At 64.7% G+C, this 27,355-nt stretch overlaps 3 protein-coding genes across 5 annotated transcripts in view; all 3 read left to right on the top strand.

The window, feature by feature from the left end:
• Positions 1-10,905, top strand: part of HGS (hepatocyte growth factor-regulated tyrosine kinase substrate) — a 13,774-nt gene extending 2,869 nt beyond the window's left edge. Inside the window, exons 5-22 of one of the 2 annotated variants that reach the window (XM_032870391.1) lie at positions 1,496-1,623; positions 2,869-2,921; positions 3,429-3,497; positions 4,167-4,291; positions 5,083-5,161; positions 5,229-5,327; positions 5,454-5,555; positions 6,104-6,142; positions 6,218-6,361; positions 6,461-6,519; positions 7,018-7,232; positions 7,616-7,788; positions 7,860-8,000; positions 8,117-8,297; positions 9,702-9,835; positions 9,910-10,029; positions 10,215-10,304; positions 10,704-10,905. In XM_032870391.1, coding sequence (XP_032726282.1) covers positions 1,496-1,623; positions 2,869-2,921; positions 3,429-3,497; positions 4,167-4,291; positions 5,083-5,161; positions 5,229-5,327; positions 5,454-5,555; positions 6,104-6,142; positions 6,218-6,361; positions 6,461-6,519; positions 7,018-7,232; positions 7,616-7,788; positions 7,860-8,000; positions 8,117-8,297; positions 9,702-9,835; positions 9,910-10,029; positions 10,215-10,304; positions 10,704-10,814 — 2,062 coding nt within the window. In that variant the 3' untranslated portion in view covers positions 10,815-10,905. Of the gene's footprint in view, positions 1-1,495; positions 1,624-2,868; positions 2,922-3,428; positions 3,498-4,166; positions 4,292-5,082; positions 5,162-5,228; positions 5,328-5,453; positions 5,556-6,103; positions 6,143-6,217; positions 6,362-6,460; positions 6,521-7,017; positions 7,233-7,615; positions 7,789-7,859; positions 8,001-8,116; positions 8,298-9,701; positions 9,836-9,909; positions 10,030-10,214; positions 10,305-10,703 lie in introns of both variants that reach the window. The other variant, XM_032870392.1, reaches the window with a different exon arrangement.
• Positions 10,906-12,966: 2,061 nt separating this feature from the next.
• Positions 12,967-16,437, top strand: MRPL12 (mitochondrial ribosomal protein L12). Its single transcript, XM_032870390.1, has 5 exons — positions 12,967-13,129; positions 13,703-13,889; positions 14,050-14,136; positions 15,799-15,933; positions 16,059-16,437. The coding sequence occupies exons 1-5, from the start codon at positions 12,984-12,986 to the stop codon at positions 16,173-16,175; spliced, it is 672 nt and encodes a 223-aa protein (XP_032726281.1). The 5' UTR covers positions 12,967-12,983; the 3' UTR covers positions 16,176-16,437.
• A 2,845-nt stretch (positions 16,438-19,282) lies between these two features.
• On the top strand, positions 19,283-26,039 carry SLC25A10 (solute carrier family 25 member 10). Of its 2 annotated transcripts, XM_032870387.1 has the most exons (11): positions 19,283-19,529; positions 22,360-22,479; positions 22,723-22,837; positions 22,923-22,971; positions 23,202-23,243; positions 23,837-23,880; positions 24,005-24,075; positions 24,366-24,458; positions 24,776-24,853; positions 25,579-25,635; positions 25,716-26,038. In XM_032870387.1, the coding sequence occupies exons 1-11, from the start codon at positions 19,437-19,439 to the stop codon at positions 25,815-25,817; spliced, it is 864 nt and encodes a 287-aa protein (XP_032726278.1). In that variant the 5' UTR covers positions 19,283-19,436; the 3' UTR covers positions 25,818-26,038. The 2 variants fall into 2 exon arrangements, with proteins under 2 accessions (XP_032726278.1, XP_032726279.1); XM_032870388.1 differs by lacking the exon at positions 22,360-22,479 and having other exon boundaries at positions 25,716-26,039.
• The last annotated feature ends 1,316 nt before the right edge of the window (positions 26,040-27,355 follow it).

The following is a 27,355-nucleotide window of genomic DNA, read 5'->3' as shown; positions in this document are numbered from 1 at the left end:
CGGGGCGGGGCGGGGCCGGGCCGGGGCGGGAAGGCCGGCGGTGGTGGCCCCGCCCCTGGGGACCCCAGCTTGATGACGTTGCGGCTTTACTGGAAGCGCACGTGGCCGCTGTGTCTGCGGACGCAGGGGAGACCCCGCTCTTCCTGGGGGGATCAGGAGCGTCTTCCCGGGCGCAGGGCTCAGAGCCTCGCGGTGGTGGAGGAGGAGGGGAAGGAGCCGCGCGCGGGCGGAGGCCCGGGGGGGGGGGGGGAACCAGCGGGGGCGGGGGGGGGCCCCACCCAGATTCCAAGCAGGGGGGTGTGCGTGTCTGCCGTGTCTGTATGGGGAGGTTAGGGGACGCGGCACGGCAGTGGCACCTTGGGAGCGGGTCTCACACCCTCCATTTGTAGGGGAGGGACGGGTCTCCAGGGCTGCAAGAGAGAACGCACAGGCCACCGCCCACGGCCCCACAGGCCACCGCTGCCCACCTGCAGGGATTGTGATGTGGGTGGTGACACTGGCGGGTTGTGTGATGCAGAGTGGGCGGTACGGGGTGCACCCGTCCCACAGGGGTGAGGTGACAGGGGCAGTGGTCAAAGAGCATAGTCCCAGACGCTGTCTCTACTACCCTTGGTGGACAGGGCCTCCGCTTCCTGGCCCGTGTGGGTGCCCGTGGCCTCATGGGGCCGAGAGCCCATCTGGGACCTGAGCCGGGCCCCAACTAGTGACCCAGCCAGTCCTTGCTGTGGCTGAAAGAGCAGAAGGGTCGGTCTGAGCCCGTTAGTGCCCCTGTGGAGAAAGGGAGGGTCCCACTAGGCAAGGGACCTACTGACAGGTGCAGATTACAAGGAGTCACTAGAAACCTAGTGGGAGAATGCGGTTGGCATCCCCAGGAGCGGCTTTCTGCTGCCGTGTTCCTGAGCGTCCCCCGGAGAGCTCTAGGAACGTGACTGATGGTCTGCCCAGCTGGCGGAAGTGGTGGCTCTGCGCGTGGGGCAGCTCCTGGGGTGCCCGCCCCCCGCCCCCCAGGCTGGCCAAGAGCAGAGGCGAGGCGGCCGGCTTCACATCTGCTCCCTCGGCGCGGGGCTGGTGGGCACCGCCTGGTGGAGCCTGGGGTTTCTGGGAGCCACACTGGTTTTCAGACTCGGGCCCTTAACAGCCAAGCTCCTAGGGGCAGGAGAGGAAGAAGCAGGTGGTTATAGGGTAGTGGGCCTGGGGAGCCTTGCTTTGGGGACTCCCCAGCTTTACCCAGGGCATTAAGGAAGAGTCGGGCCCTGAGTGGGCACACCTCTGTGATGAGTTTGTCCTTGGGGACGCGGCTTCATGGCGGAGGGCTGGGCCTAGGGAGTGGGTCCACCTGGCCCCAGTGTCCCATGCAGGGCACGGCACCGTCCCCGCCTCTGCCTCCGCGCACACTCAGAGTGGCGCAGTCTTCCTGCCACTTCTCACACAGACGTCGCTGGTGTTCACGTCTCCTGCCACCACCCTCACTGTCCTTCTGTTTCTTCTTTTCTGCGCAGAGGCAGGTGGAAGTAAACGTCCGGAATAAGATTCTGTACCTGATCCAGGCCTGGGCGCACGCCTTCCGGAACGAGCCCAAGTACAAGGTGGTCCAGGACACGTACCAGATCATGAAGGTGGAAGGTGCGTGGGGCGAGGTCTGTCGGGTCCCAGGCCCGGCAGGCCACCTCTCATGGGCCGAGGAAGGCTGTGCGCGCCCCGTCCAGGGCAGGGGGACAGCACCACAGTGTGTGACCGGTGGCGGTGGCAGTGTGCTCTGGGCTCTGGAGCCCCTACGTTTCCTGATCTCACGCCCGGTTGGGGCAGGGCAGGGGCACGTGCTGGACCCCAGCCAAGTGAGTAGATTGAGCCGAGGAGCTACTTCCCGAGCGTTGGGTCCTAGGAAGGACGCGGAGCCGGGGGCCCTGGCCTTTGGAGGCGGACTTAGCACGAGGGGTGGGAGAAGTCCTAGAGAGCAGGCCTCTGGCGTGCCAGACCTGAACGTGTAAACAAGCCAGCATCCCATGGAGTACTCGCGTCCCAGGCCCCGGGGCCCTCGCAGACAGGGGACAAGGTGCAGGAGGGGTCAACCCACAGGAGTGACTCAGGCAGGAGCTGGGGTGCCCTGAGAAGGGCGGGAAATCCTGGGAGGGCTGCTGCGGGGCTGTGACAGCCGGGGGACCTTCTCAGGGCCTCATCTGCACTCCTCCCAGCTGCTGCAGCGGCCACGCAGGTCTGCTGGGGCTTGGCAAGGAGGGCCGTGGATAGTGCTCACACTGGGCAGTGAGTTGGGAGTAGGGCGGCCCCCACCTATGCGGAGGCCCTGAAATAAGGCACGGAGCAGGGGTAGCGTTTGGTGGCTACGAGCGAGTAGGACTCTGTGGAGACTGTGATGAGGGTCCTGTCTGCGTCTGTGAGCTGGTCTCAGGCCCTGAATCCCGGGCACGGGGTGGTGGGGGAATGCTTGCGTTCACTCTTCTGGGGAGACAGCCCAAAACTTTATGGCATCCTTGAGGGACCTGTGGCTCCACAAAAAGCTTGGGCATCTATTTTAAGAGTCCTGAGAGGTACAAGGGGCTGGAGTGTGGGGCCGGGAGATGGACAGGAGGTTCAGGGAAGATCTGTGAGGCCTCGATGTGCTGCGAGTGAGGCCAGGCCCCAAGCCCTGGGACGGGGTGGCCTCACACAGCCAGGCGCCCTCGCCTGGGGCCGGGTCACTGCGCTTGCTGCCCAAGGGCTCTGGGCCTCCTCTTGTAGGTCTGCTTGGGGAGGTGGGTGCCCGGAGCTAGGACATGGCTCCTGAAGGTCTTGGGGCAGACCGGGCAAGGCCAACTGAGGGCCTCACGTGCCAGGGTGGCACTGGCGGTGACCATGGTCTCCTTTCTCCAGGACACGTCTTCCCAGAGTTCAAGGAGAGCGATGCTATGTTTGCTGCAGAGAGAGTGAGTTCCGGGGTGCTGGGTATCTAGGAATTGGCTTTCTCTTTTTTTTTTTTTATCTAAGCAATCCCTGCACCCAATGTGGGGCTCAAACTTGTGACTCTGAGCTCGAGAGCCCCGCGCTCTTCTAACTAAGCCAGCCGGGCGCCCCAGGAGTCCGGCTGCTTTGAGGAAGCAGAAGTGAGGTCCCGGGGTCCTGGCTTGTTGCGGGGGGGGAACGTCAGTGGGTGAGCTGCTGTTTTGTCTCAGAAACAACACGCGTGGGCCGGGCAGCCGTGCCTCCAGGAGCTCCGTTTGGATCGCAGCTCGGCACGCGGGCTCTTGTGGTTCGGGCGGATACTGCCCCCCAGCCGCGGGGAGTCCGCGCTCACGCCTGTACAGAGAAGCGCCCTTTGGGGTGGGTTCCGGCCTTGCAGACTGGGCCCTCAGCCCCTGAGCCCACAGTGGGGTCTTGGCCAGGACGGGGGCCCCGTGCGATCCTGAGTCCTCCTGTCCACCCCCCCCAACCAGGCCCCTGACTGGGTGGACGCCGAGGAGTGCCACCGCTGTAGAGTGCAGTTCGGGGTGGTGACCCGCAAGGTGAGTGTGCCCGCCCCAGGGCTGACCCCACACCCCTCGCTGTCCCCGCGAGGCCACTAGAGCTACTTGGGGTCCTTTTCCTCTTGGCTGTGACCCTGTGGGGCGTGGAGCAGATCCAGCCCCTAGCTCTGTGGTGAGCAGGGCCACCAGGGGCCCCGAGTCCGATGGTCTCTGCTGCCCAACGAAGCTCGGACACGGCTGTGTCCCCCAGGGGACAGGAGTGCTGCAGGCTTGGGGCTGCGGGAGGCTCGGGCGTGTGTTTCCTGGGCCCATGGCCCCTTCCGGCCTCCTGCGGCTCACCACCTGTGTGCTCTGGGCCTCGAGCCGCCGTTCTTCTTCCTCCTGAGGCACTGACCGTGATGGTGAAGGCCGAGGCAGGGGCATCTGAGCAGACTCCCTGGGCCACCGTCAGCAAAGCCTCTTCTCTCCTGGCCTAACTTGTGCATGATTCTTATGAACTTTTCTTTTTAATTTGACTTCTTTTCCCCTAAACGGTGGTTGCAGTTGAGAGCCTGGAAACGTGCCATTTCCCTAGGGTCTGGGTGGTCTCTGTCCTCTGCCCACTCTGGCAGGCCTGACACCCCGTGTGGCAGGCAGCAGTGGATGGGGTGGGTGCCAGGGGTCAGCGGCCCAGCCCCAGGCCGCACCCTGACCCGCCCTATGTCACAGCACCACTGCCGGGCGTGCGGCCAGATCTTCTGTGGCAAGTGCTCGTCTAAGTACTCGACCATCCCTAAGTTTGGCATCGAGAAGGAGGTGCGTGTGTGCGAGCCCTGCTATGAGCAGCTGAACAAGTGAGTCCTTGCCAGGTGCCCGGGGGTGGGGCTGTGCTCCCAGGGGCCGGGCTGCTTGTCCTGACTTGGGTTTGTCTGTCACTTTGTCTGCTTTGTAGCTTAGTAGCTTGGACGTCAAACAGGGAAAAGATACGGGCACGGGAAGCCGACCCCATGGGGCACGGGCTCCTCCCAGGTTCCTCGGTTAACGGCGGGTCTCCCTTCCCCATCTGCTCGGGTGTTCCCACGTGTCGTGTCCATTCTGAAGCTCTGAGAGTGACCGGTCCCAGTCAGGTCCTGTGCCAGTTTTGTCCCCGTCAGGCCCACCCGGGCCCCCAGCACATGCAGGTGGCCGTCGCGGCGGCTCGCTTCCGTGACGCAGGTCTGCTCGCAGCCTCTTTGTGCTGACATGTGCGTTTCTCAAGGGCCTGGGCTGGTGTGGTGCCCCCTTGCTTTGGGTCTGGGGTCTCGTGGTTGGAGTCAGGTTGTGCACTCCTTGTGTGATCCCAGAATGAGGCTGTTGCTCTCCATGCAGCCGTCCTGGGGGCACGTGCTGTCCGTCTCCCAGCATCAGCGATGGGATCTCCTTCCTTGGTTAGCTGGTGCCTGCAGGCAGGCTGCTCTCTTGGAAAGTTCTTTTCCTGTGTTTGAACCTCATTTCCAGGAAAGGGGCCTGGGGCTTAGGCCGGGGTCCCGTGTCCCAGAGGCGACACAGCTGGTTTGACACAGCAGTTTTTCTCCAGAGCATTGCCCGTGGGCCTGCTGGGGGCCGGGGGGTGGTGCTCAGCCACCCAGTGTCGTCTCTCCTCCAGGAAAGCGGAAGGAAAGGCCTCGTCCACGACGGAGCTGCCCCCAGAGTACCTGACCAGCCCCCTGTCCCAGCAGTCCCAGGTACTGGCCGCGGGTCCCTGGGGGTGCCTCGCTCCTGGGCCCCGCTCACCAGCCTGTGTGTCCCCAGCTGCCCCCCAAGCGGGACGAGACGGCGCTGCAGGAGGAGGAGGAGCTGCAGCTGGCCCTGGCTCTGTCGCAGTCGGAGGCAGAGGAGAAGGAGAGGATGGTGAGCCGCAGCGGGGCTCCCCTGGTGCGGCGGCGCCGGGGGAGGGGTGCCCCTGGGTGTTTGGGGAAGGCAGAGTAGAGTGGGGTTGGCCCACGCGCACCGGGACCCTTCCTGTCTCTCCCACAGAGACAGAAGTCGGCTTACGCTGCTGCCACGTACCCTAAGGCCGAGCCGGCGCCCGTGGCCTCATCGGCGCCCCCTGCCAGCAGCCTGTACTCTTCGCCCGTGGTGAGCGCCGCTCGCTGGGCCACGCTTCCGTGCGAGACGGTGGGACGGACGCCCCAGAGAGGACGGTCTGATCAAGCCAGGGAGGGTCGAGGTCCAGCCTGGCCCTCACCAGCCCTGCGCGCCTGGTCGGGGGTTCCCTGTGGGGGAGGAGGACACTGGGAAGACGGAGGACCTCCCCAGAGTGAGAGGAGGCGGCAAACCCTGGGGTCGAAGGTGGCCTTTTTCTGGCCTCGCCACCCTCTTTGAATAGGGGTGGGTGGCAGGTGGGACAGAAGGTTCAGGAAGTCCGGGCAAGCTCTGTGGGGCTCTGGGTGGGGCCAGGTGGGAGGGCGCACAAACAGCGTGTCGTTGCTGGGCAGGCTGGGGAGGTTACTGCCCCGCGCCTTATTCGGTCACAGAGCCTCTGGGGGCCCCTCGGACGGACCAGCCGGTGCCTGGGGTCTACTGTCACCGTGGTGGCATCCCAGCCTCCCAAGTGACAGCCTGGGAGGAGCTGGGAATGTGTTGGAGCCCGTGGGTCATGGCTGCTCTGGCCCGTCTCCCCCCAGACCTCGTCGGCGCCGCTGGCTGAGGACATCGACCCTGAGGTGAGGGCGCCCCCACATGCAGTGCCCTCCCCTGCAGCCCCCGGCCCTTGGGGGTGACGCTCGTTGTGTGCACAGCTCGCCCGGTACCTTAACCGGAACTACTGGGAGAAGAAGCAGGAGGAGGCCCGCAAGAGCCCGACCCCGTCCGCGCCCGCGCCCCTGACGGAGCCGGCCGCCCCGCCTGCAGAGGGCCACGCCGTCCCTGCCAGCGCGCTGGAGGTGGGCGGCGCTCAGCGCTCCGGGCCCACAGTCCTGGGCTGGGCGGGGGGTGCCCTGTGACAGGCCAACGGACCCCGCACCCCCTCTGCCTTCTTCCAGACTCCCCTCCCGGAGACAGATGCTCAACCCGTAGCTCCGTCCAGCGGCCCCTTTGGCGAGGTAAGCTGTGGCTCCCTCACAGGCCGCACACGGGCACCTTCTCCTGACAGGGCCGAGTCCTGCCCACTGTGACCTCTCAGGGGCAGGCCATTCCAACCCAGAGCTCTCGATGGAACCCAGAGCGTGGCCACTTACTGCCTAGAAGGATCAGGATATTCTAGGGCGGCCCGGAACTACCTGGCTGAGTCCTTGCTCTGTCCTAGAGCTTCTGGGCTCTGTTGGTCCCTGGATGCAGAGACTGGGTTCTGTTCGAGAGAGGCAGGCCCCGCTCGGGGCAGGGGCAGAGGGGCTGCAAGCCAGGCTGCGGGAGCTCCAGCCAGCTTTGTCCCGGCCAGCGCCACGCCCCAGTGCACGAGCTGAGCCTCCTTGGGTCTCAGTGTTGGCGTTCGTCAAAGGGTGTGTGTGCTCACGGGGTCCTCTCGCAGCACCCCTGGGGGGATGGGGCCCCCGCGCCTGGGGTTGGGGGGCAGCTCCGCGAGATCCCGCTGCGTGTCCCCGCAGCAGTACCAGAACGGGGAGTCGGAGGAGAGCCACGCGCAGTTCCTGAAGGCCCTGCAGAACGCCGTCACCACTTTCGTCAACCGCATGAAGAGCAACCACGTGCGGGGCCGCAGCATCACCAACGACTCAGCCGTGCTGTCCCTCTTCCAGTCCATCAACGGCATGCACCCCCAGCTGCTGGAGCTGCTCAACCAGCTGGACGAGCGCCGGCGTAGGTGTCGCCACCTCCCGGGGGCCCCTCGGCGTGCTGTCACGGGAGCGCTCCATGCCGGCCGCTCGCGGTGGCCGGGGGGACGGGTCCTTGGGTGGGAACCCTCCGCGACAGCAGCTTCTTCAGAGCGGGTCTCTGGGCCGCGGGCAAGGCGGGAGGTGGTCCCAGCGGTGGGAGGTGGCCCAGCGAGCGTAGCACTGTCCACTCCAGGAAGAATCCCGGCCGGGCCCTGACCTTGGGACCCCAGAGGCCAGTGGTGCACCGCACATAGGTGCTTGGCTGGGCGAGGGTGAGGCGCTCGGCCTGGTGGCCACAGCCTGGTGCTGGGCTGTGGGCGCTCCCCTCCCGCGCCACACACTCGCGGCGCGGCCCTCTCCCCGCAGTCTACTACGAGGGGCTGCAGGACAAGCTGGCGCAGATCCGCGATGCCCGGGGGGCGCTGAGTGCCCTGCGGGAGGAGCACCGAGAGAAGCTTCGCCGGGCAGCCGAGGAGGCCGAGCGCCAGCGCCAGATCCAGCTGGCCCAGAAGCTGGAGATCATGCGGCAGAAAAAGCAGGTGGGGTGCCCAGCCCCGCTGGGGAGGGGGCAAGCTCAGGGACTGCGCTGACGGCTGCCCGTGGCCCGCAGGAGTACCTGGAGGTGCAGCGGCAGCTGGCCGTGCAGCGGCTGCGGGAGCAGGAGCAGGAGCGGCAGCTGCGCCTAGAGCAGCAGAAGCAGACGGTCCAGATGCGCGCCCAGATGCCCGCCTTCTCCCTGCCCTATGCCCAGGCATGCGGCAACCCCTGCCTACTTCGCCCCCTCACGGCCCCCAGACACATGCTGCCCTACCCCTAGCTGGGGGCTGCTGCTGGGGCCGCTCTGACCACCTCTCTCTCTGTCCCCAGCTCCAGGCCATGCCCGCGGCCGGGGCTGTGCTGTACCAGCCCTCGGGTCCGACAAGCTTCCCGGGCACCTTCAGCCCCGCGGGCTCTGTGGAGGGCTCCCCCATGCACACAGTGTACATGAGCCAGCCGGCCGCCGCCGCCGCCGCCACCCCCTACCCCAGCATGCCCGGAGCCACCGCAGGTAATGGGGCCGGAGCAGGTGCCCGCCGGCCAAGATGCGTGCCAGACCGCTACCATTTCCCCCTTTGTTCTTGATTTGCTCTGGTTTCAGTTTTCCAGGAGAGTTAAATGGTACAAGGGTTTCCTAGATTTCCCAGACCTTAACGTTGTGTTACGTTGTGTGTCTTCCTACATGCACGCGTGTATAGGCACACGTGGACTTTTCTCCTGAACCTTTTTAGACTGGGTGGCGGGCTCGATGCCCTTCGCTCCCAGCACTGTCAGCGTGCATTTCCTAAACGCGGGACGCTCCGTTGTGGCCTGGGCACAGAGGCCAGGTCGAGAGCCGCGGAGGCGGTGGTGCGACCTCATCCAGGGTCGGGTTCGGCTCTCCCACACCGTCCGGGGAACACCCCTTGTGCTGATAGGAAACCCCATGGCTGTTGCCTTTAACGGTTTGGCTGCTTTTCATCTCTGATCTAGAATGTTCTCATTCTGCCTCTGTGTTCATGACACTGACTTCTCAAAGAGCACTGGTCTGCTGTCTTGCAGACCACCCCGCGGTGGATTGTGTCTGGTCTCGTGGCCAGGGTTTCGCTGGCGTTCCGGGCTCTGGAGTGCTGAGCAGGAAGGTGCAGCCGGCGCTAGCTGTGAGGTGTGCGGGCAGCCTGTCTGGGCTCCTCCCTGCCGGGGCCCGGCCGTCCCATGGCAATTAGCAGCTCAGGGGAGATGGGGCTTGCATCCTCGTTCCTCCGAAGTTGTGCCTACTAGTTTTAGTGTCTCCGTCGTGTCTAAGGCTGTTGTAACGTTTGTCAGCCAGTGATCTTCTCATCTCGGTCCCCTCCTGCTGGTCAGTTGTCTTTCCACCGTGAGGAGGCACTTCTCTTTTGTCTTGGTCACTCCCATCCACGTGGCTCCGTCTTATCCAAAGTTCACAACCGGTCTCGTCGCTCAGACAGTCGCGGGTGCGGCTCCTGGGCTGTCTCCCCACGTTCCGTGTTCACATTGTTGCTGCTCAGCCCTGGAGGCAGCCCCGGCCCTGGCAAGGGGTGTGCTTAGCGCGCCAGGCCCTCTCGGCAGACCTGGGTTTACAGATGCGGCGTGGGGCTCCCCCGGCTCCTCACGCCGTTCATTCCTGGCTGCACGGAACGTGGTTTCCGCAGCGCCAGCCTGAGCCCCTGGGCAGAGGCCCACCTGACCAGGCTCACTACGTCTGTCGTCTTAGTGGAAGAGTTCATTTCCCCACCCTTCCCAGGCCGCCGTTACACCCCACCCCTACTGTTGGGTTCGTTTCTTCTGACTACGTTCAGCACCAGAGCTCCTTTCCTGTTCTTGCTGATTTTGTTTCCTTCTGTGACAATGTGAAACGTGAACTTGGTTCCAGAAGTCCCTGCAGGGAACTGAGCTCACTCCTCTCCCTCCACAGATCCCGGCATGGTGGGCGCCTACATGTACCCAGCAGGGGCCACCAGTGCACAGGCGGCCCCCCAGGGCCCCACCGGGCCCACCGCCAGCCCAGCCTACTCGTCCTACCAGCCCACGCCGACACAGGGTTATCAGGTAGGCGGGCAGGGCTGCTCCCCTTCCTGGCGAGGGCCCGCGGTCCTTCTCCCATCACACTCTTCCCTCCACAGAACGTGGCCTCCCAGGCCCCCCAGAGCCTCCCAGCCATGTCCCAGCCTCCGCAATCTGGCGCCCTGGGCTACATGGGGAGTCAGTCGGTGTCTATCGGTTACCAGCCTTATGGCATGCAGGTGAGAGCCCGTGGGGGGCGTCCACATGGAAAAGGGGCTGGGGAGCGCTGGGCAGGCCCTGCCCTCCTGCCCACCACTCCCTTCCCCGCCTTTAGGCTCCTAGCTGGTGGGCGTTTGGTTTTCAAGTCAGAAACACCTTTACTGGCCTACAGGCCGCCTTCACGTGGGGTTCGCTTCATTTCCAGAGTCTCATGAACACCCTCCCCAGCCAGGACGCGCCTCTGCCGCCCCCGCAGCAGCCCTACATTGCGGGGCAGCAGCCCCTGTACCAGCAGGTGAGCCCCTCCCCAGGCTGCCCCCAGCCTGCCTTGCGGAAGATGGCAGGGCTGTCCCAGGAGGAGGAGATGGTGCGGACTGCTGCCCAGCAGAGTGAGGACAGACACACAGCCCACATGAGCACACACAGCAACGCAATGTCCATGCACGTACTCAACCCTGTGGACACTGGTCGGGAACCCCCGGGGTCTCTGCAAGAGCAGGACGACAACAGGGAACCCACGACAAGCTGGGAGGAGGCAGGCCTGGCACAGACTGGGCTTTGCTGGGACCGAGCACCCGGGCTGAGATGAGGGTGGAACGTTTTAGAGAAAAGATGCTAGACTGGGGGCCAGTGGCGGGGAGGAAGGCCGGGGTCTGGGGAGGGAGGATGAATGGTTCCTGTGCCCTCCCCCCAGATGGCACCTTCCGGGGGACCGCCCCAACAGCCTCCCCCAGTGGCCCAGCCGCCACCCACACAGGGCCCTCCGGCACAGGGCAGTGAAGCCCAGCTCATCTCGTTCGACTGACCGCAGCTGGGAGCGCGCCGTCCAGAACAACACTACGTTCTCTGAACCAATGCCTCCGTCTCTAACTAGCGTCGTCCTCTTGCCTCGCTTTCCTCTTTCCGCCATGCCGTGACCCTGCTGATGTGGGGGCGGCCCTGCACCCCTGCCCTCTGTCCCCTCCCGCTGACTCCTTATGCCCCCAGGCCCCATCCTCTTCCCCATCTCCCCAAGTTGGTCTTGGGTTTCTTTCCCCAGGGCTGGGCCTCAGAGTGTGGGAGGGAAGGACCTTCTCCGAGAGGGATCCTTCAGCCCAGTGCATCAGGCAGGCCCCGTGAGGGCCGGCCAGAGTGGGGTTCCTCTCCCTGTGCAGCCCGGGCCTCCCATCTGCACCCGGGACGCCACAGCCTGTGGTCCGACTAGCGTGTGTGCTCCCCAGAGCCCTCCAGCGTGGCTCCCTGCGGTCCGCGGGCACTCCTTGGCCCTCATGGGAGGGTGGGGGCTGTCTCCAGCTTCTCTGCTTCTGAGCTGCCATCTCATCCAGTGCCCCGAGTAGACGGAATGGAACACTGATAATAAAATGTCTTTCAACAAGTATCAGAGTGTCTGTTCAGGAGGAGGGTGGCGGGCGGCTGGTCCAGCTCTACAGGGGCAAGTAGATGTCTGGGGCTGGCCTGGCTCCAGCCAGGCCTGGCTCCCAGGGCAGTCTTCAAGGGTGGGCACTGCTCTGGCAGCAGCTGCAGACCTGCTCCCTCCCTGAGACAGCCCCCCCCCAGCTGTGCCCTTGGGGAGCGAAGCAGCAGTCCTCCCCATGACTCCTCTGCCCTGACTCCTTGAAGACTTGCAGAGCCCAAGGATGGAGTGTGACTCACACACCAGAACTGTAGCCTGGAAGAAAATGCCTTAAGATAGGGGCGCCTGGGGGGCTCAGTGGGTTAAAGCCTCTGCCTTCGGCTCAGGTGGTGATCTCCGGGTCCTGGGATGGAGCCCCGCATGGGGCTCTCTGCTCAGCGGGGAGCCTGCTTACCCCCTAGCAACTGCCTCTTTGCCTACTTGTGGTCTGTCAAATAAATAAACTCTTAAAGAAAAAGCCTTAAGATACTGTAGGCCCAGCCTCTGGTACCCAGAGTTCGGACCGTGTCCCACACCTCTTAGGTGACCCAGCATTTGCTCTTCCCTAAGTCCTTCGGAGCTCGGACCAGAGGCAGGGCCGGGAGAGCTCCGCCTTCCTGATTTGGTAAGTGCTGCTCCGCGCCGGCTGGCTGGCCGGCCGAACAGCGGCTGGGAGAGGAGACTGACCAGCAGGGCAGGCGAGGGGCTGGGCTGAAGGCCCCCCCGCCCCACCCGTGGGGAGTGTTTGGGAGCCGCAAGGGAAGGACGGCGGGACTTGGGGCGGCTGGATGCGCAGTCAGGGCGTACGCGTTCCCTTCTCCCAGGTGAACCGCATGCCCTCTCGCCCACGACCCCAACCCCCGGCCCCTCCAGGCTCCATCACAACCCTTAGGGTCGCTGTCAGCAGAGAACCCCGAGTTCAACCGCCCAGACACGCGGGCCCAGGACGCGGCCTCGCTCGGTGGCTCTGGGGCGGCGTGACCCGAGAAAACGTGCTCCGGCGCTGGCGCCAAGGGCCGCCCTCTAGGGGGAGGAGGACGCCGAGGGCTGCCCAGAGGGCAGCGGAGCTCCCGGCGCTAGGTGACCCCGGCTGCGGGCGGCCAGGGCGGGCGTGGCCCCCACCTCGGGGCCTGCCGAGAAAGGGCACTTGGGACCCTCACGTCTGCCCCGCAGCGGAGCCGAAACCCGGGGTCGGCCGGCGCGAGGGTCCGGCGGGTGTCGGGGAGTAGGGGTCACTGCACTGTCCTCCCTGGCCGGACTGCTCCGGGGCCCGGACCGCCTCCCCGAGCCTCGGCCTTCTCGGCCTTCGTCCACCTTGCGAGGAGAGGGCCCCAGCTACTCAGCGTCACGCCCCAGGACCCCGACCCCAAATCCCAGCCGCCACCAACGAGCCTTCGCACCTGCGCGGCTCGTCCCCTGCGGGTAACCACAGAGAGCGAGCGGAAGCCGGCACGAGGTGCGGCTAGAGCGTCCTCTCTAGCTTTTTTTTCCGTTTCCCCGGCGGCCTCGTGGGCAAGAGCGTCCTCACGCAGCTCGAATGCTCGGCGGCCCCGGCGGCTAGAGCGTCCGCACTCACCTCGAATGCTCCGCGCCCCGGCGGCTAGAGCGTCCTCCTCCCCCGGAGCCGCGTGTGACCTTCCCGCCCGCGGACCGATGCTGCCCGCAGCCGCTCGCCCCATTTGGGGGCCGTGTCTCAGGCTTCAGGGCGCTGCGCTCCGTCTCGCCAGGTATCTCCGAAGGCTGGCGGGGTGGCAAGGTCGGGGGCCTCGGCCGGTAACTGAGGGTGCAGGTTGGGGGCGACGGCGGGCGGGAGGCCGCCCCGACTCGCGGGTCCCGGCGGCGGTGCGGGGTCGCGAGGGCCCCCCTCCGCCCACTCCCTACCTTCGCGGGCGGCTGAATGTGCTCTGGGTGGCTCCAGATGACCGTGCGCTGGTCCCTGCCCCTCCACGGGCCTCGGTTTCCCGCGCAGCCCCAAGGCCGTGGTAGGGCTTCCGTCGGCGGGTAGGCGTCGAGCCGCCCGAGGGCCCCAGCGTCGAAGCGGCCTTCCTGTGACCGGACGCCTTCAGGTCCCCGTCCTGCTCCCACGGGCCGGTAGCGCGTCCACCCGGAAACTAACGCACCTGCAAGTCCGTGCGTGGGTTTCTGAGACTCGGGGAAGAACTTAAGGAGGCCGGGAGCCCCCTGGTCCGACTGGACCCCGCATCCGAGAACCCTGGGCTGGGACCAAGGAGCCAGACCTGAGCTGCTGCGCCCCCCGCCGTCCGGGCCACCGGCTGACGGCCGTGTTGGTGGGGGGCTAGGCAACAGGTGCCGCGCGTCTGCACTGTGCGGCTGATGAGATGCAGCAGCCGTCGGAGGGGGGAGGCCCTCGCTGGTGCCCCCCTGGATGACGCGCCCAAGGAGTACCCCCCCAAGATCCAGCAGCTGGTCCGGGACATCGCCAGCCTGACGCTCCTGGAGATCTCAGATCTCAACGAGCTTCTGAAGGTATCGTGCCCCAGGCCCCTAACCTGTTTCCGCTCTGTGTGGGGAGCATCAGACTGTCCGAAGCGTGCTCCCCAAGTGCGAGGGCTGCGCCGGGCTTGTGGTGTGGGTGTGTTTGAGCGTGGCGGGCAGCTGCTGGGATTGCTCTCCCTTCTCCCTGCAGAAAACGCTAAAGATCCAGGATGTCGGACTCATGCCGATGGGCGGCACGGTGCCTGGAGCTGCCCCTGCTGCAGCAGCAACCCCCGAGGTGAGCACAGGCCAGGGGCCCCCACAAAAGGGTGCCACCACGTCACGTGGCCACATTTCTCCCATTGTCCCTCATCTTGGGCCTGCATCAGCCGACACATCCCACAAAGTTGTGTGTTCTCCCTGTGGGCCCCCTGCAGCATGCTTGGGACCCCTTCCCTGCCAAGGACATGCAGGTCCCCGCCACACAGAGACCGTGCTTCTTGTTGAATGAAACAAGAGGAAAAAGAAAAATTTGGTTGCACGGCAGAACATCATAAGTGCAGGGGAAAAGGTAGGGAAGATCAAGGGGAAGGTTACAGCTTCACGGAAGGCTACAAGAAGGAGGTGACCCCGTGGGGGAGATTTGAGGCATATGGGAGGAGAGCAGAGTTCCCGGCAGAGGGCCAGCGTCCACGAGAGCCGTGGGGCACGGTCATGGCTGAACCAGAGATTGGGGGGGTGGGCGGTGGGCAGGTTTGGTTCTCCACGAAGAAACCAGCAGACCTGAAGTCACACACTTTTGTTGTGGTTTTTGTTTCATTGGGGGGATGTTGCAGTTTGGGGGGGGGGGAATTCCAAAGTTATCAACAGGTACAAAAAACAACCCGTATACTTATCATCCAGCCCCAATAACAATAAGGTTTCGCCATATTTACTTAGCTTTTCCCTTGGTGCTTAAGGCACATGTCTGGTCTGTCCTTTCTCTGTGTGCTCCAGCCCATGTCTCTAAAACCGAGGTGTTTTCTTAATAAAGCCACGAGCCGTGTGTGCAACAAACGTCATTAACGGTGATTTTCTAGCTCAGATATCCAGATCAGCTGATGGTCCCAGACTCCGTAGCAGTTGGTCTGCCCCAGTCTAAGTACGGTCTGTGGGTCGCATCTGGTCCCTGGGTCTGTGAAGTCTGGCTCCTGTCCTCCGTCTGCTTTCCGTGGCCATCCCCTAGGTCAGGGGTCCTGTAGAGGGTCCCACGTCCCAGATGTGTCTGAGGGTTCCAGTGGCATCAGCCCCGGCCCCCCACCTGCTGTGAACTGGTGGCTTTACAGGCTGACAGGATTCAGGCCGAGTATTTGGGGCAAAAGGAGAGACAGAATTACTGTGGAATTTCTTGTCTGAACTGGGACGCTTCTGAGAATGAAAGGACACTGTTAACAACCGGGGGGCAAATCCAAACCAGGACTGCCCCAGGCTGCCAGGCCATGCGGCCCCTGCTCCGTGGCGGTGCTGCCACTGCGCCTGTGACAGCAGGGGCTCCTCCCATCCTCCCCTTGCGGGTCTCTTGGTGAAGGTGGAGTGCAGCTGCCTGTCACTTTTTCACCCACAAGTGATTGGGGTTTGGCTGAGGACGGGAACACTGCTGTTTCCCTGACACGCTGCTGGATAAGAGCTGTTGGTCGCCCCCTGCCTGTCCCCCACATTCCAGCTTTGGCGGGATGAGGGAACTTGAGCCGGTGGCAGGGGGGAGGCAGAGTCAGAGCAGCCTCTGGGAGACAGCAGCCTTCCCAGCGAGGGAGCCGGGTCTCAGCTGGGGGGGGTGAGGGAGGGAAGGCTCTGGGTGGTTCGCCTCCTGTGGGAACGGCAGGCCTTGCTGGCCTGGCTTTGGGGCCTGGGGTTACAGGACAGGGCCTCCCAGGAGCAGATGTGCCTGCTTTACCCAGTGCTCGCTCGCTCCTTCCCCGAGGTGGCAGAAGACGACGTCCCCACACGGAAAGAACAGACACATTTCACCGTCCGCCTGACAGAGGCAAAGCCTGTGGACAAAGTGAAGCTGATCAAGGAGATCAAGAACTACATCCAGGGCATAAACCTCGTTCAGGTGAGCCCCGCGTGCTGCACAGGCCCCCCCAGCTGTCCCTAACGTGCGACTGGCACCGGGACTGGCTCCTGGGGCAGGTCAGTTGCAGTCCCCCAGGCCCCATTTCTGACTTTGCTCTGTGGCAGGCAAAGAAGCTGGTGGAGTCCCTGCCCCAGGAAATCAAAGCCAATGTCTCCAAGGCAGAGGCGGAGAAGATGAAGGCGGCCCTGGAGGCGGTGGGCGGCACCGTGGTTCTGGAGTAGGCCAGCTCTGAGGACTGGTGGACAGGGGTGCCTGGGACCTGGGTGAGGCCCCAGCATCTGGGCCCCGCTGCTGGGAGCGGCCTCCGGACAGAACGACGGCGCTGGTGCCCATGGGCCAACTCCGTCAGGCGGATGGACCTGCCGAGCCTGGAGGCGCAGCTCCTGTGTGAGCGAGCACCAGGGAGATGGACTCTAGAACATACCGCGGTCAATGCACACCCCCTGGTGGCCACTGAGAAAAATACATTGTTTGGGCGCGGTGTGTGCAGAGTGATGTGTCTGGGTGGGCCACGCTGAGCCGGCTAAGGTGGCCCCCTCGTTGCCCAGCAGGACGTGTGGGGGTCACCGGCGGTCTTTGGGTCCTTTGTGTGCAGGGGCCTGACCTCCCAGGGCTGGCAGGAGCACACCGTGGGGTGTGGACAATGCCCGTCCTGCCTAGGGGGTGGCAGCCGGCATGTGGCTGATAGCAGATCATCCCCCAGGAAGTGGGCATGGGGCACCTGTGGTGGTCTTTAGCAGACCAAGAATGGCAGACCCCTGTATCCCCTTCCTGGCCACGCTGGAAGAATGATCTGCAAGGACAGGGCTGTGGGACTGGAAGGGGACATCGCGTTGGGAGAGAACCCCTCAGGACAGGTGTGGGGAGCTGCTGTGCTTCTAGGGGACATGTGCCCAGCACCCCAGCACACAGAGAACATGCTTCCTGCTGAGCTCTATAAGAAGGCTGCTCCCTGACCCCGAGAACTCCACTGGCCCAGTCCGTGGCCCCAGCCGGCCTGGAGAGTTAACGATTCACCATCAGCAGATCTGGTGGGCCCATCCCTCAACCGGTGCCTACTAGGCCCCTAGGAGCGGGTATGGCTGGCCCTGCACCCTGCCGACCCAGCTGCATCTTCTGGGGGAAGGGAGTGGTCTGAACTCAGTCCTCAGCCGGCCTTGGCAGGTTGCATGCAGTCTGCGTGTTCTCGGAGCCCCCGTGCTTTTGCAGGGGAGTTGAGGTGATGGGGAGTCCCTCCTCCTGCTCCATGCTGGCTGGACTGGGGATGGCTGCTTGGAAGAGCAGGTGATGCTGAACCCCAGGGCCGTGAGGCTCTCAGGCCAGCCCCATTCTGCCTGCTTGACACTGGGCTCAGGCGGTGCTCATGTGTTCTTCGCCTGGGGCGGTCTGCCTGACCTCTGGTCCTACCCCATCCCTCCTGCTCTGGTCTGCAGTTGGCCCATAAAGTTGTGTCTCTGACCTGGCAATAGATGGGGTGCGCCCTGAATCCCTGGGAGGTCACGTGACCTTGGCCCCTGGGCTCAGCAGAGGGGTGGGTCTGCTGTGCGTCCTGAGTCGCAGTGACAGCACCCACACAAAACCTTACCGGTCCTGTCAGATCCTGGTGGAAGTGCCAGGTTAGTGAAACAGAAGAAGGAGATCTGGAGCTCTTGCCCATTCCAGGGACTCTGGTGTCTGCCTGGCCCCCCACGTGGCCCCATCGGTCCTCCCTAAGCAGCCTGAGGAGGAGGGAGTGCAGCAGTGCAGACGGCCCCCACCTGAGAGGCCTGGCCAGGCAGCCTTGTTTTCAAGACCTCACCTGACCTGCCCATCTAAGACTTTGGGTTCATGAACAAGTCATTAGAATCCATTTGAGAATTCATCTGGGGACCCTTGACTTCGCTGACGTACAGCTTGCAAAGTGCCCCCTTTTTCTTAAAAAGATTCCCCATATTTGGTGCATTTTCCATTTCCCAGCATTCCTCCACCCCTGGACTGCTCTCCCCAAACCTTGCCAGGCCTCGAGGGAGTTCCAGGTTGCCACGTGCTGGGCTGCTGTTCCTGACGTTTTCAGTGTTCAGGCCACTCCCTGCAGTCCACTGATCTGGCGTGTGACCTGTGTCTAAGAACAAAAGCCGAAGGTGTGGAAGCCGCCTCGTGGATGACGCATTGCTCACTTTTTGTTGCATAGCTTTCGGTGTGTGTCTCGCACCTTCTGTTTTTGTTTTTGGGGTGTTTTTTTTGATGGAATTGCTTTTCCTAAAGTAATTTCAGTTTGTTTATTGCTGATATGTAGAAATACGATTGAATTTTGTTTTTAAGTAAGTTCTATGTCCAATGTGGGGCTTGAACTCAGAACCCCAAGAACAAAAGTCACATGCTCTTGGAACGGAGCCAGCCAGGTGCCTCCTCTCTGGCTTCCGGGAAATTGCTGTGACCCTCCCCTACTGTGCCCACCCCTGCCCTGACCCGCACCTTCCTGTGGGAGGGGTCTCCGGCTTGGTGGTCTCTGGGTCCTTGTGCCCGGCTGGAAGGGGACCCCGGGGTGCAGATTCCCACCTTGCCCAGCAGGTGCGTCTTTGGCCCAGAGCACATTCGCGCCTCTTATTTGCTGGCTGGTGGAATGAGAGTGGGGACCTGGGGGCACGCCGACTCCTAATGCCACCTCCCAGAAGCCGGCACCCGCCATGGCTCAGAACTTCCCGTCTCCTCGTCCCCCTCCAGGACGGCTGCCTGGGGCTGTCTGGTCAGAGCACACCTGAGGCTGCACTTGGCAGGGAGCACCGGAGGTCGGCTAGTGTTCCCGAACTGTCCTTTGCCCCTAGTTTCCCTGTAATCCGCAGACTGGCTCCGGGAAGGTTTTCTGCCACCCCCCTGCGCATGCACGTGTCCCGGGGCTGACCCCTAGGGCATGCGTGGTGGGGCTGGGACGCTGGGTGCAAGGTCAGGGCCGCGGCTGGGGCGGGCAGGCGGCCGGCCTTCGGGTGTGTCAGGGACTGGCCCGGCGCCGAGGCCGCTCCTCCGCGTTGACCTTCAGAGACCTGCCCTAGGCGTGGGGGTGACCCCGCAGGGGCGGAGGCGGGGGGGGGACGCCGGGTTCCCGGGGGCAGTGGAGCAGGCCCACCCAGCAGGCTCCCAGGAGCTGGTGCAGGGGTGGGGGGCCCGGCCACGCCCACCCCCTCGGGCACAGCCGCAGGCGGCTCCGCTGTTCCCAGGCGACTCGGCTGCCGGGACGCGGCCGCTTTAAGACGCGCGCGGGCCGCCCCGCCCCCGGCTCGAGGTGGGGTCTCGCCGGCCCCGCCCCCAGGGCCGCGCGGGCGCATTGGCTGCGCGGGGCGCGGGTGGCCGGTGGCGCTTTGAACTCGGCGCGGGCGGCGGTGCGGGCCGGGGTCCGGGGCGGGAGTCGGGGTCCGGTCGCGGCCGCGCGCAGGCCGGGACCGGGCTGCGGGCAGCAGTAGCCGCGAGCGGGCCGCCGGCGCTCCCGGGCGTCCGCGGCGCGGGCCATGGCGGCGGAGGCGCGCGTGTCGCGCTGGTACTTCGGGGGACTGGCCTCCTGCGGGGCCGCCTGCTGCACGCACCCGTTAGACCTGCTCAAGGTGAGGCCGGCGCGGGCCGCGCGGGGGCGGGGGGCGGGCTGGAGGGGCGGCAGGGGGCGGCGGGGAGGCGCGGGGGGCCGCCCGCCCCTGGGCACTGACCCGTCTCGCCCCGCACCGGCCCGGGAGGGCCTGAGACCTGGGGCCGCCTTGCGGTTCTCTGCCCCCGCCGGAGACCCTGCCCACTCCGCGGCGGAGGTGCCCCTTGTCAGGGACCGCGGGTCGCGTCCAGCGTCGGTCGTGCCCCATACCACCTGTGTGACCTTGGGCTGTCCACTTGGCCTTTCTGAGTCCCTTTCCATCCCGCAGCTCCAAGGACAGGAGTCCCCCGGGTTTGGAGTGGAGGGGGTGGTTCTGTGGGGTGCGCGCTTGGTGGCTCTAGCACACCCTGCGCATGGGCCAGGTGGCCTCCTCGCCCGGTGGGTACCCAGCGCACAATGAGGGAATGGGACCCGTCCCTGCAGGTCCCTGCCTCGGGCTGCTTCCTCCTGAGCTGGGAGGGCACCTGGAAGCCGCAGACTCTGCGCCCACGCAGGTCCTGCTCTCGGGCCGGCAGGAAGCATTCACACTCATTTTACATTTTTTAGGAAAAGTGCTTGTGGGGCAGTATGAGACAGAGCTGCTCTTGTCTCCCAGGGCCAGCCAGGGGGGGTTTGTTTTCTGTCCCTTTTTCACTACAAAGAACAAAGAAGAAAGGGCCAATGATGCAAAGCCTGGTCTGCCCAGGAGGCCCTGCCCTGGGGAACCTGGGGCCAGGGGGCAGCTCCCCGGCCACCTCATTCCCTCCCCACCCCCTGCACAGCAGCCTGACCCCCATACTCACTCCCTGGGAGGGACTGGCGCCTGTGGCCCTGTTCACCCAGACCTCAGCCTCCTGCCAGGCCCCCGCCGAGGCCCTCCTCCACCTGAGGACCTGTTTCTTCCAGCAGCCTTTGTTCTAAATGGAGGGGATGGACTTCCCCAGTGAAAACGCAAACCAAACCACCAGTCAGGGCAGGACTAGCCGACATGGGGGCTGGAGGTGGTGGCCCCACTGGCGCACCTGACACCTGGCTTGTCCTGCGAGAGGCCTGAGAGGCCCCGGGGGATGCAGTGACCACTGAGAGAGGAGGTGACAGTGAACAGAAAGCTGCTTTTGGTTTGAGAAAGGAGAAACCTCCTCGTGTCTGTTTTGCTTTGCTTTCCCGTTGCCCACGCAGGCCTGCGCCGCCCCACGGTTCGGCTCTGTGTCTGACTGTGGGGGACGCAGCTTCCAAGGGCCCTGTCCACTGTCCGAGGCTCCTTGGGGCTTCGTTGCCCCGTGCCCTGCCCCCCTGGTGCTGTTTTGCTGCAGAATGCGGCCAGGAGGGAGGTCAAGGGAGGTAGGCAGCCACAGGACTCTGAGTGCTGCTGGCCGGGGGAGGATGCAGCCCTCTGCGGGGGAGGGGGGCGGGCAGCAGGCAGTGTGGCAGCCTTGGAGGCCACTGGAGAAATGACTTTACAGCTCTTTGAACTCTCCCTTTGCCCCATGCCCTGGCTTAGTCTCACAGCTGCTTCTCGCCTGGACAAGGGCTGCTTTCCGAGTGGACGCCTTGCCCCCAGGCCCAGTGCCCTCTGTCCTGTCCAACTAGCCGATGCGGCTGAGCGGAGCACAAAGCACTCTCCATCCCTCCCCATTTTCGCTGCTCCACCAGCTAGACACCCCAGCTAGAGCAGGCATTGGCTCCAGTCCAGGGGTAAAATGGGGCCCACACCCAAGGCCCTGGGAAGGGAAGGGAAGAAGGAAGGGAAAGGTACACCCACCAGCTACTTAATCCTCATAGCACACTGAGGGAAACTGAGGCAGGAGGGTCCATAACCTCCCCGAGCAGGCCCAGCCAGAACATGACTGGGGCCGGACAGAGTGGGGCGTACGAGGACAGACTCCGGGGTGGCCGTGCCCTGGCCCTCCCAGGAGCGTCCCTTCCTGTCTCCCCCACTGGACTCCCAGCATCTCTTCCAAGCCCATCATGTTTCTTCAGCCTGTCTCTGAGTCCCCCCTTTTTTTTTTACGATTATATTTATTTATTTGACAGAGAGACTGTGAGAGAGGGAACACAAGCAGGGGGAGTGGGAGAGGGAGAACCCGGCTCCCCACCCAGCCGGGAGCCCAACGAAGGGCTCGATCCCAGGACCTCGGGATCATGACCTGAGCCAAAGGCAGCCGCTTAACAGCTGAGCCCCCCAGGCACCCCGTCCCCATAATTTTTGATCCCTCTTGAGAAGTGGCATGGCTAAGAAATGGGGCTCTGGAGGGGCGCCTGGGTGGCTCAGTGGGTTAAACCTCTGCCTTTAGCTCGGGTCATGATCTCAGGGTCCTAGGATGGAGCCCCGCATTGGGCTCTCTGCCCAGCAGGGAGCCTGCTTCCCCCCCACCCCCGCCTGCCTCTCTGCCAGCTTGTGGTCTCTGTCTGTCAAATAAATAAATAAATAAATAAATTTTGAAAAGAAAAAGACATGGGGCTCTGGAGTCCCCTAGCCGGTGTCTGCATCCTGCCTCAGTGTCCTTGTCAGCATGGGAGTGAGGACCCCGCTCCTGCCGTGCACCGTGAGGACCCAGACGCGTGTGCGGACTGTTTTTCGCAGGCCCGGCGGGCTCCCCAGTGTTGTCACTCATAAGGCAGAATAGGGTGGAATGGAGGTTGGTGCCCGGTGGGGGCGTGGAGTCCCAGCTGGGCGCCCGCAGGAGACCTCTGTGTCTCTCTGTGCCTCGGTTTCCCGTCTCTAAACTGCGTCTTTGTGTGGCTGTAAGAGCGGTGGGCGGCGGGAGAGGGCTGGGCGCGGAGCGGCCGGCGGTGAGCAGCTGTCCCCGCAGGTGCACCTGCAGACGCAGCAGCAGGTGAAGCTGCGCATGACGGGCATGGCGCTGCAGGTGGTGCGCTCCGACGGCGTGCTGGCGCTCTACAACGGCCTCAGCGCCTCCCTGTGCCGGCAGGTGCCTCGGGCTCCCCTCCCGGGACGCTGGGTGGGCAGGGCGCCCCGCTCTCAGAGCTGGCTCACCACCTCCCCTGAGAGATGGGGAGACCGAGCCCGGGGAGGGAAACCCTGATGCAGCCGGCCCAGTCACTTGCTGACCGTGGGGCCTTGGGAGGGTCCTTCCCTGCCCCGTGGCCAATGACGGGGGCGGGGGGTGGACGGGCTGCGCCTCCTGTACCCTCTGAGCACCCTATTCCCCCAGATGACCTACTCCCTGACTCGGTTCGCCATCTATGAGACCGTGCGGGACCACGTGAGCAAGGGCAGCGAGGGGCCCCTGCCCTTCTACAAGAAGGTGTTGCTGGGCGCCATCAGTGGTGAGCTGCCAGCCGGGCCGGGGGCTGGGGGCGCACGTGGGCATCGCCCAACGTCCCATGTTGGCTCTGGGCTCTGTCGTCCCAGGTTGCATTGGCGGCTTCGTGGGGACGCCCGCGGATATGGTCAACGTCAGGTCAGTGTGTGCCCCGCCCCTGCCAAGGTCAGGGTCTTTCCTGACTCCTGGCGGGGCGGGGGGCTTACTCTCTGGTGTCCGCGGTGGGTTCAGCTTGGAACAAGCGCTTGGACCTTGGGGTCCTGGACCCAGGGGTGGGAGGAGGGGGCGGGGCGAGCCCCACAGCGCGCTGGCCTGCGTGAGGGGCGTGCCTGGCGCCTGCCGCCCCTGAGCCGGTGTGGTGGTTTCAGGATGCAGAACGACATGAAGCTGCCCCCGAGTCAGCGCCGCAAGTGAGTGGCCGGGCCGGGCTCTACTCTGGTTTGTGGGGGCTGCCGGGGCACGGGGCAGGGAGACCTGAGCAGCTCTGCTGGGCCCCAGCTGGGGGTCCCAGCAGGCCCTGCTGCGCGTGGCGTCCCCGGGAGCGGCAGAGACGGCTGACCCCGCGCACATCCGCCCTGAGTCAGGAGGGCTTCTGGTTCCTTTCCGGGGGGCTGGGATGGAGGCTACGTCCCTGCCTTTCTGGCATCTTGTACTTGTTCACAGGAGGGACCGTTGACAAATTTAAGTGACTTTGGGCCTTTAAAAAGGTTGGGAGCTGGGGTTTTTTGTTTTTTGTTTTTTAACGGTAAAAATATCATTTTTCATAAAGTCTGAGATCCTGTTGATTCCAAGGCTGTTACGGACTGACCCCAGCTAGAGTAGGCATGGGCTTCAGTCCAGGGGCAAAATGGGGCTCCAGGCTGGCCCCCCCACCCTCTCACCCTAAAGAACAGCCAAAGCCAGGCCCAGCCTCAGGGGGTTTTCAGGCACGGTCGTCCCCTGCCCCCGTGGGGGCCAGTGGGCAGGGAAAGCTTCATACGGGCCCCTGGTCTGTCCCTGGCAGCTACGCCCACGCTGTGGACGGCTTGTACCGCGTGGCCCGGGAAGGTAAGAGGAGCAGGCCCTGGGTGTGGGGGGGTCCAAGGAGGCAGAAGGGCCTGGGAGTGTCGTGCAGGACCTGGGGGAGGCCGGGGGGCACTGGGCTGGGCGCCTGACCTCCATTCTCCGGCAGAGGGTCTGAAGAAGCTGTTCTCGGGCGCCAGCATGGCATCCAGTCGAGGGATGCTAGTCACCGTGGGCCAGGTGGGGCTCCTGCTGGTGGGGGGGCTCTCGGGGCGGCATCCGGGGGACCCGCCCTCAGCCCCTGGAGAGGTGGTGGAGGAAGGCCGTGGGCTCGGACCACACACGGGGGCTGGGGAGGTGGGTAGGCCCCTCCCGGTCCGGCCTCCCCCATCTGCCTGGTCACAGTGACCATGGAGACGTGCTGCGGAGCAGGCACCTGGTCAGTCCCGGTGACGTCCCTGTGGGCCCCTGTCTGCTCTCCCTGGAGCTGGGAGCCGCCCCACAGACCCTGCTCGCCGCTCCCCCTGCAGCTGTCCTGCTACGACCAGGCCAAGCAGCTGGTGCTCAGCACCGGGCACCTGCCTGACGGTGTCCTCACTCACCTTGTCGCCAGCTTCATCGCGGTGAGTGCTGGGCCTGGCCGTCGGGGGCCTGGGGCCGACCAGCCTCGGATGCTGAGGGTGCCTGGGACGAGGCCGGGGCTCGGAAGGCAGGAGGCTATGGGCAGGTGTGGCAGAGGTCCCTCTCGGGCCGCATATGTCGGTGGGCGCCCAGGCTCCAGAGCCCCAGCCGAGATGGCTCCGAGTGACTCCCAGTGTCCTGGGGTCCCGCAGCTCTGAGGGTACCTCCGGGGGTCCGGGCCAGGGGCTTCTGAGGGGAGGACGAGGGGTGCCGGCACACTCCACCCAGCAGGCCCATTGGTGCTAAGCTCCCCCCGTAGGGTGGGTGTGCCACGATCCTGTGCCAGCCCCTGGACGTCCTGAAGACGCGTCTCATGAATGCCAAGGGCGAGTATCAGGTGAGTGGCGGCTGCAGGCACCATCCCCCTCGACAGTACAGGTGTGGGGACGGGGGTGGGGGCAGGGACGGGGGACCCAGGAGGGGTCCCCACACTGCCACCCTCGGCCTCCGTGGCTGGGTGCACCCGCGTCCCCATCCTGGCACGTGGCTGAGGCTCTCTGTCCCGCTGCTGTTCCAGCCAGTCGTGCAGCAGCCCTTGGCCCTGTGTGTTTTTAAAGATTTTAGTTTTTTAAATAGGCTGCGCGTCCAGTGTGGGGCTTGAACTCACGGCCCTGAGATCAAGAGCTGCGTGCTGTACTGACAGCCGGGAGGGTGGCCCCCTGTGTGTTTAAATCTGATTCCTTGCTGTGTCACAGAGCTAGCCGGTTCACTGAAGTCAGTGAAAGTCGGTGGGGTGCCGCGATCAAGCGGGCCGGCCAGACCCCGGGGCCCCTGCATGACCTCATCAGTGTCCTTACTGGGCCCTATGCCTCTTGCCAGATGCCCCCCCACCGTGTGGGGCCGCCACACGCTGTGGGTGCCCAGAGGGTCACCTGTGCCTGGTTCTGCTGTGTCAGCAGGGTGGTGGCCAGTGACCTTGCCTGCCTGCCCTCCCTGCTGTCATGACCTTTGAGGCCCGGCCGCTCACTGCGCAGGGCCCCTGGCCGGTGCTGGGGGAGGGGCTGTCATGTATGCCTTGAGAAAAACAGCTCTTTTTATTGCTTAATTCTGTGTTTTCTGCAGGGTGTTCTCCATTGCGCAGTAGAGACAGCCAAGCTGGGGCCGCTGGCCTTCTACAAGGTGGGCCGTTGATGGGGGCGGGGCTCGGGGGCGGGGCTCCGGGGCGGGGCTCCCCTCACTTCCTGCTTCCCGGTCCCCAGGGCCTCCTGCCTGCCGGCATCCGCCTCATGCCGCACACGGTGCTGACGTTTGTGTTCCTGGAGCAGCTCCGCAAGCACTTCGGCATCAAAGTGCTTTCCTGATGGGCGGGGGAAGGGGCGACCCCGCACCCAGGAGGGTTGATGGGCTGAGCGCCGCCCGTGTGCCCAGGCCTCCGTCCTCCCGGGTCCCCCACCCTGGCCTTCCCCCATGGGCTCCAGCCGCACCCAGCCTACCTGGGCCGGAGATCCTTCCAGTACCTTCCGTCCCCTCCACTTCCTGCCTGCCCACCCCAGGCTCTCCCTCCCTGGCATTCCAGGGGACCCCCATGTCCCCCCCCCAGGCACAGTAATAACCCAGAGGGGAGGTGTCCAGGCCCTGGGTTCGGTTCTCTCCTCCCCCAGTAGCCTGGAGGTGGGCTGTTCTCCAGTCTGAGGCCTTCAGCAGCAGCTTCCATCCAGGGATGGGTGGCCGCGGAGAGGGTGCCGACCCCCGGCACAGCTCAGCAGACTCGGGGTGCGCACAGGCACTTTTATTTCTGGAGAGGGACCGTAGCTCTTCTGACATTCTCAAAGGCAGCTGTGCCCCCCAGCACCAGGGCCCCTGGGCAGACGGCACCGAGCAGAACCACCAAGTCCAGGAGGGAGGGTGGGCGCATGGCCCGTGGGCACCAGGTTGCTTTAACGAGTAATTTCACCGAAACCTCTCAGTGCCGGGAGCCTGCTGCCGCCTTCAGGGAGCGGGCAGCGCCCCACACGCTGTCCGCGCCTCCCCCAGCTCCCCATGCAGGGGCCCACTCTGTGCGGCCGGCGGCTGCCCACAGAGCCCCCCCCAGCCTGAGTTCTGGCACCAGGCAGCCTGTCCCCACACCCCGCAAGGGGTTCTCTGCAGGGTGTCAATAAAGGACCGCGCAGTTCTCCACACCCCGTGTCTGTGTGCGGGCTCTGGCCCGTGAGACCCACTCTGCCCCCTCCAAAGAGGCTATCCGGTTCTGGGGGGCAAGGCTGAGGGCCCAGAGGGAGAAAGAGGGCCCAGAGGGAGAAAGAGGCCCCAGCCTGACCGCGTACATCGGGGAGGGCTGTGGGTGGAGGAACTGGGGGGGACGGGGACAGGCAGGGTATGCACACTGGGGGTTCAGTTGGATCCAAGTTCCCACAGAACCCCCGGGCCGCCTCAGCAGGCACCTGGGTGCTACGAGGCACCCCTGCTCTCCGTTGGGTCTGGCCAGCTGCCCTGTGGGCTGTGTGAGGAGCCCCAGAGGCTGGGCATACCCTTGGACAGACTGGGGGGGGGGGTCAGAGCGGGTGTAGGGGCCACCTGGAGGCCTTCCAAAGTTGCAGATGGGCGGATGCCACCCTTGGCGGAACCTTGGGACATGGGACCTCGGACTCCTGGTTCTGGAGCGCTGTGGGTGCGCGTCCGGTGTCAGCGGGAATCTCCATAGAGCTACTGGGGTGGCAGGGCCCCCGCCCTGCGTCCCCCCAGCTGTGGCAGGAGCACACACCGGCCCTGCGCCCCCCGCATTATTTGGAAGCAAATTCTGGACTTGGAGTCATTTATAGATAAAAACTTCAGTGCCTGTATCTAAAAATGGTCTTTCGGGGGCACCTGCCTGTCTCCGTGGGTTAATTGACTTCTGGTC

Source organism: Lontra canadensis, unplaced genomic scaffold, assembly GCF_010015895.1.
Source record: "Lontra canadensis isolate GAN:19392208 unplaced genomic scaffold, GSC_riverotter_1.0 scaffold41, whole genome shotgun sequence".
Lineage (NCBI taxonomy): Eukaryota > Metazoa > Chordata > Mammalia > Carnivora > Mustelidae > Lontra > Lontra canadensis.
The sequence above is the reverse complement of the archived record's forward strand: the minus strand, read 5'-3'. Positions and strand labels throughout refer to the sequence as shown.

Coding starts and splice junctions, on each gene's coding strand:
- MRPL12 (XM_032870390.1), top strand. CDS start 12,984: ATGCTCCGCGCCCCGGCGGCTAGAGCGTCCTCCTCCCCCGGAGCCGCG. Junction 13,130..13,702: donor GCTGCGCTCCGTCTCGCCAG/GTATCTCCGAAG, acceptor GTGGGGGGCTAG/GCAACAGGTGCCGCGCGTCT. Junction 15,934..16,058: donor AGGGCATAAACCTCGTTCAG/GTGAGCCCCGCG, acceptor GCTCTGTGGCAG/GCAAAGAAGCTGGTGGAGTC.
- SLC25A10 (XM_032870387.1), top strand. CDS start 19,437: ATGGCGGCGGAGGCGCGCGTGTCGCGCTGGTACTTCGGGGGACTGGCC. Junction 23,244..23,836: donor CCCCCGAGTCAGCGCCGCAA/GTGAGTGGCCGG, acceptor TGTCCCTGGCAG/CTACGCCCACGCTGTGGACG. Junction 23,881..24,004: donor GTACCGCGTGGCCCGGGAAG/GTAAGAGGAGCA, acceptor ATTCTCCGGCAG/AGGGTCTGAAGAAGCTGTTC.